The 5,893-nt window shown below is 31.9% G+C and overlaps 1 protein-coding gene across 1 annotated transcript; it reads right to left on the minus strand.

Annotated features, from left to right (window-relative positions):
• Positions 1,228 to 5,473, minus strand: LOC109834725. The gene is made up of 4 exons (XM_020402749.1): positions 5,352 to 5,473; positions 3,665 to 3,847; positions 2,720 to 3,094; positions 1,228 to 2,024 (listed from the first exon to the last, which is right to left on the minus strand). Exons 2-4 carry the CDS (start codon positions 3,843 to 3,845, stop codon positions 1,351 to 1,353), a joined length of 1,230 nt encoding a protein of 409 aa, XP_020258338.1. The 5' UTR covers positions 3,846 to 3,847; positions 5,352 to 5,473; the 3' UTR covers positions 1,228 to 1,350.

Below are 5,893 nucleotides of genomic sequence, written 5' to 3' on the forward strand. Positions count from 1 at the left end.
TTCAACCCACAATGCTTTTTTGCTTGCAGAAAATAAATCTATGTAATTCTTCTACTACTGTTGAATATTTATTTTTATTTGAATATATTATTATTTTTATACCTAATAGTTTTAGTTTTAATTTTTATTCAGGAAAAAAATCTCTAATTCTTTTTATCTTCAACCCATGACACTTATTTTGCTTGGAGAAATAAATTCAGGTGTCTATTCTAGAACCATCGAATATTTATCTTTCTTTTGATTTTTTTTAAATATTTTTATATCGAATAGTTGTTCTATTCATAATTTGATGTATATTTTGATCCTAATTTCTAGACTTGATTTATTGAATATATTAGAATAAAAAGATATTGAATTTTAAAATTATCATATTAAATTTTTAATTTTAAAAATGTAACTTTAATAAAATTATAAAATTTAGATTGTGTTCCTATTTTTCAACTTATTTTCAATTTAATACCAATTTGAAAATAAATTAATTCCAAACATTTTCTAAAACAAAAATTATGAAATTAATTTTTTGATATTAGTTTAATTTTGTATTTTTGAATTTTAAATATTTTTAAAATTTATTTTTATACCAAAGTTAATACTATTTTGAGTCTAAATAATACCAAAATTTGAAAATTTTCATATTACCAAATTAATGCTGCCAAACTAATTTGAAATTTTCGTGTTTTAAATTTTAAATATTTCTTAAAAATTAGTTTATTCACAAATTTTTATTTTTTAAATTTTTTATATTAATTTGAAATTTTGGGATTTTGTAAATATTATTGAACGTAAATTTTTTTACTTACCAAACTTTCAATAAATTTCATACTGCCAAATTTATGTTACTAAATTTCATACTATTTTTTAGTTAAATAATATCAGAATTTGAAAAAATTAAATTACCAAATGATGTAACGAAATCAATTTAAATTTTTTGTGTTTTTATTTTTTAAATATTTCCTAAGTTTTATTCACAGAGCTTTATTTTTGAAAATTCTGATATTAATTTGAAATTTTAGTTTTTAAAATATTGAAATTAAAATTTTTACGGAAGTTATTCAGTTTTAAAATTTCGATATTTTAAATTGAATTTTATGTTTTTTTAGACAGTTGTGAAATTTTATTTTTATACATAATTTATTACTAATTTCAAAATTAAATAATACCAATATGTTACCAATACTTTCTCGGGCGATAGTAACAATAAGCTTGAATCAAGTACACATTTCCCCCAGTCTCAACTTTATACAGTCTATGTTTCTTTCTCGATCTGAAAACATGAATTGTTCATGTCCTTCTAGTGTTTGAACTTTGTTATCTTGTTAAATACAGATGGCTGCTATATTTACATCATTTTTACTCCTTCAAACTTCTCTTTATGGGTTTAAAAGCAGCCAACACAACTGCAATCTTGCAGGTGAGAAACCCTGCAGCACCAATAAACAGCTCTGCTGGACTCAGTGCCATAGATGAACCTCCAATCCCATACTTAACTGCAACAATGCTACTAGCTAAGATCAATGCTATACCAAACAATGGTCCCTTCAATCCACCAAATCCCTGAGCAAAATCCTCTAACTCACCATCAATAGGTAACCCATCAACTGATCTCTGCAATAGTAACAGATACAAGAAACCAACAATTCCACCAGCGAAGAAAGAGTAAGCATATCTCTCATCAGAAAAGGTTAACAAGATCGAGGAGCCAGTGAAGAATAGGATGAAGTCATAGAAGAGCAAAGAGAATTTGAGGTCGGAGTACTCCTTCATGCTTTCTTCGTTAGATAGTTTTCTATAATCCAAGGATGAAGTTGATAATGAGAGGCTTACGTGCTTCAAGAAAGTTGAAAAGCTTTCTGTTGGAGATTCAGTAACAAGAATTGGTCTGAGCTCGGCTACAGATACTCCCCCCTCACCAAGAAGTATGTTGTTTGATTCGAATTTATATTGGATGACATTGATTTGGCCATCTTCTGAGGGTTCGGGGCTGTTGATAATTGTGAACGTTATGCCATCTAACCTCCATGAACCTGACCTTGAACACAAAAAGGAAAGCATGCGAATTGTTACATCAATTTATTGACACTTGATGCATCAATATAATGCAGTGTTATTAGCAAAGAACAGCAGTGACGTGAACAGGATAAAGCTGATTACAGAGCAAGCTATAAGATTAGCTATCCAAATAGAAATTCACAATGTCCATAATTGATTTCGGTACCTAAAGATCAAAAACACGCATGCATTAGATAACAAATGGATGTTATCAGGAAGGAGCTAATTAGGTCCTGGATGTAAGCAATTCAAATTGATCCTACCAACTTATTTCAGCTATGAATCACAAATCATCATAGAGTTTTATAGAGCTGCCTTCTCTAATACCATACAGATCTAACCAATAAAAAAAATATTCCTCATCTTTAATTTCCCTCCACAGCACCAAATCCGAAGCTACGGTGAGAGTTGAGGGTTATAATTTCATATTCTGACACCTTGTTTGCTAGATAAAATAAGAAACCTCAACAAAAATTAGTTTTTACTATTTTTAGTACTCGTGAACTTATATAGATCTGCTCATGATGGGAATTTTTAAGTTCAATGGTCTAATCAAAACCTTATTAAGTCAAATTTCCCATAATAGCTTATGAATCAAAACAAAAATTCTGAGTCGGAATTTGAAAAAAATTAAATGCAAACATGCTTCTCTAACGTCTTCAAGATTCACCTGATTCAAGGCCGATCCAAAGTGACTCAATTTTTCCTAGTTTTGGTCCCTTGAATGTGACTATATCTACTGAACCTCTTTGGAAGTGGATACTTTCACTTGTGTTGTTCTCATGATCCAAATTTTGCGATGAAACTGCAGATATTCTCTGAAGTATGGCATCACCATTAGAATTTATGAGGCTAAGAAGAATTGCAGCATTTAGATCTCTCAAACAAGAGCCAAACTCTTTGCTTGTTCTAAATTCTGCCAAATAAAATGAGGTAGACTTATCCAATTCCAGTGAAGAAAATATCTCATCAGATATGTACTCCGTGCATGTATTTGCTTCCTCTGCTGGCAAAAGACGCGAAGGCTTCATAAAGCCCTGAAAATCTGCGACATATAAATAGTGATTGTGAACAAACAAGAATGCGTGATTACCATGTGAATAATGAACCTTACAGCTCCTGCATAACTTCTTAAATTAATCATTTAAAATTTTAGCAGAATCATTTAACCAACAAAAGGTTCAAGAAATTGTCCAAGCTTACAGCAGCATATTCCAAATGTCCAACATATAGAAAGTTGAAAAACCACAAATAATAAACAAAAGCAAAATTTTCAGCTCATGTTTTCCATGGCCACATATGCAGGCTATCCATTAACAATCAACAACCATTAGGTCAAATAATTTAGTGTGACCGTGTTCGAGCTACAATGGACCATAAACTTTACATGCTTATGCGATTTGAAACAGCATATTCAGATTAAGGTTTCCCCACAATTTAATGATGCTATAATAAGTGCACAACACTAAACTAGCTACAGGTTAGAAGCTTATTGTAATTTAACAGCCATTGTACTAATTACATTGATAAATCACAAATTACTACTATAGGGAAGAAAAAAATGTTCTCATTATTTGAAAATAAAGTAAAACTGCAACTATGGCCGCCATATTACCTTGATACATGGATCTTTTTGATAGTGGAATGATACAAGAAAAGGCCAACTTCTTATTAGCTCTTCTTTGGAATAATGGAAATCCTAATGATTCACTGGATATGTTATTGCTCAAGCGCCATCTCTTTGCTAAAATTGTATGAGTTGATGGTATGAGATGTTTCATGAAACGGGCCTCCATGTCTGCGACATAACAATGCATCAGAGTATTATATTATTTCAAGATAAAAATTCTAAAAAAACAAAAATAAAGCACAATGTACAAGTAATCGAACAGAACATGAAGGACAGCTAGGACATGAGCTTTCTGATTAAAATGGGCATTCATTTCAGTATTGCCTTTCAAAATATAAAATGCATCTAGTTTCTATTTCGAGTTTCAACTCTGGTTAGTGTACGTTAACACGCAGGCGAAGTGTCTATGACCACTAAATACATGACTAACTTTAATTCTTTATATGCAGTGACTAAGGAGCACATAATGCAAACAAGCGAGTTATGCGAGTGCAAAACTAAGAAGTGATTTCAGGATGCTCTACATCAAGAAGTAATAAAAAATCAATTCGTCTGGATGTTGTTAACTTAAAATATAATCAAAATTCAAATTAGGGTTAGTTGCACACCAGTGCCCTCATGTTTCACTGATTTTTAGCATATATACCCTGAAGTTTAAATTTGCAAAATAAATATCTAGCAACAGTTTTAAGGATGAAGTTTACCCTATCAACTTAACGGAGAGGGTGAGAGGGTAAAATGATTAAAATCCCTATTATTGGCTGTAAAGATTGTGAACTAGGGGTTTCTTTCACAATAGCTCAATACCAAATTCCAGTCATTTCCGTTTGGGGAAATGCAGAAATGGATTAATTCTTTAAATATCAATGGATTTAAGTTTTAAATATCTGAAGAAGGAAGAAAGAGATTTAGGGAGAGTTTCTTTTCAGTTCAGCGATATAAGAGTCTAAACATTACCACACGCTAATCAGGCGATGCGTTTTAACTGGTTTCATGGTGATGTAACGAAAGGTATGCAAAGTTAAAAGTGGATAAAACTTTGGGATAATTTTGGGTAAATTTAAACTTCTAGGTAACAAAATTAAAAGCTAGTGAAACTTCAGGGTGCTAAAGTGCGCTAAATCCTTAAAATTGTAATCAAAAGTAAAATATAACAAATGAAAGTAGAGTGGTACTTATGGACTTGGGATGACAATGAGCTTAAAATAATTACTAACAAATAACAACTATAATTATTGGAGAATAATGGGCATCCTTGTCGTACAAGGGATTCGCTCATACGACAATGATGTGGTGCATCTCAACCAAGTAACAAGGGAGGAGAAATGCACCCCATCGAGAGAATCCCCTCATATGACATGTGATTCTCGTTAACCTCTAATTATTAACCCCAATTTCTCCCTTTAGGTTTGAAATTTATCACAAGTTTCAATAGTCACCAATGGGATTGTCTTATAGATATTGAGGGAACCTAGGCAAAAAGAATCATTGTTGAATTGTGAACATGAAACCCTAGCACACGTGCGAATGCTTCACTTTAGAGTGATCATATCAACTCAAAACTGATTGAATAAATAAGTTAAAGAACCTCACAACTATTTAATTTTGTGTATCTAAACTTCAATTAAAACTAAACTCAAATAAAAATAGATGATAAGTATATAATTCTTACCTTTGTCTTCAGTTAGATGAACCCAGCTCCCTTTCTCGATAGATAAAGAGAACCCATTTTGTTCCCTTTTAATTATTTGCGTGAAAAACCTGGGAACTGGGCTTTACATATTTTTGTGGCTGTGGCCTTCAAAGCTTTCAAGCGTATCATTTCAAACTCTTTTGAGTGTGGGATTTTAATTGGCCCAGAAGTCTAGCACGCCACGTGGAATTTTTCCAGCGGCCCTTTATTTCATTTGTTTTTTCCCCCTTCTCATGTTAGACCCTAAAAAATCCATACATTAGGTCCCAAAACTTCGTATTTGTAAACCAGTATTCAACACGTGTGTGTTTTGCACGCGATGCATATTAAGTAATGACATGAGACTAAAATATTTGAAGGTCATTTTACATTGCACTCGCCCATGATTTTTTTTAAAGAACAACGAAGAGGACTCAAAGAGAGCCTCCAGCCACCCACTGACCATGGATTTATCGGCACTCCCATGACTTTTTTTTAAGAACAACGAAGATGACTCAAATAGAGCCTCCAGCCACCCACTC

Source organism: Asparagus officinalis, chromosome 3, assembly GCF_001876935.1.
Source record: "Asparagus officinalis chromosome 3, Aspof.V1, whole genome shotgun sequence".
Taxonomy (NCBI): domain Eukaryota; kingdom Viridiplantae; phylum Streptophyta; class Magnoliopsida; order Asparagales; family Asparagaceae; genus Asparagus; species Asparagus officinalis.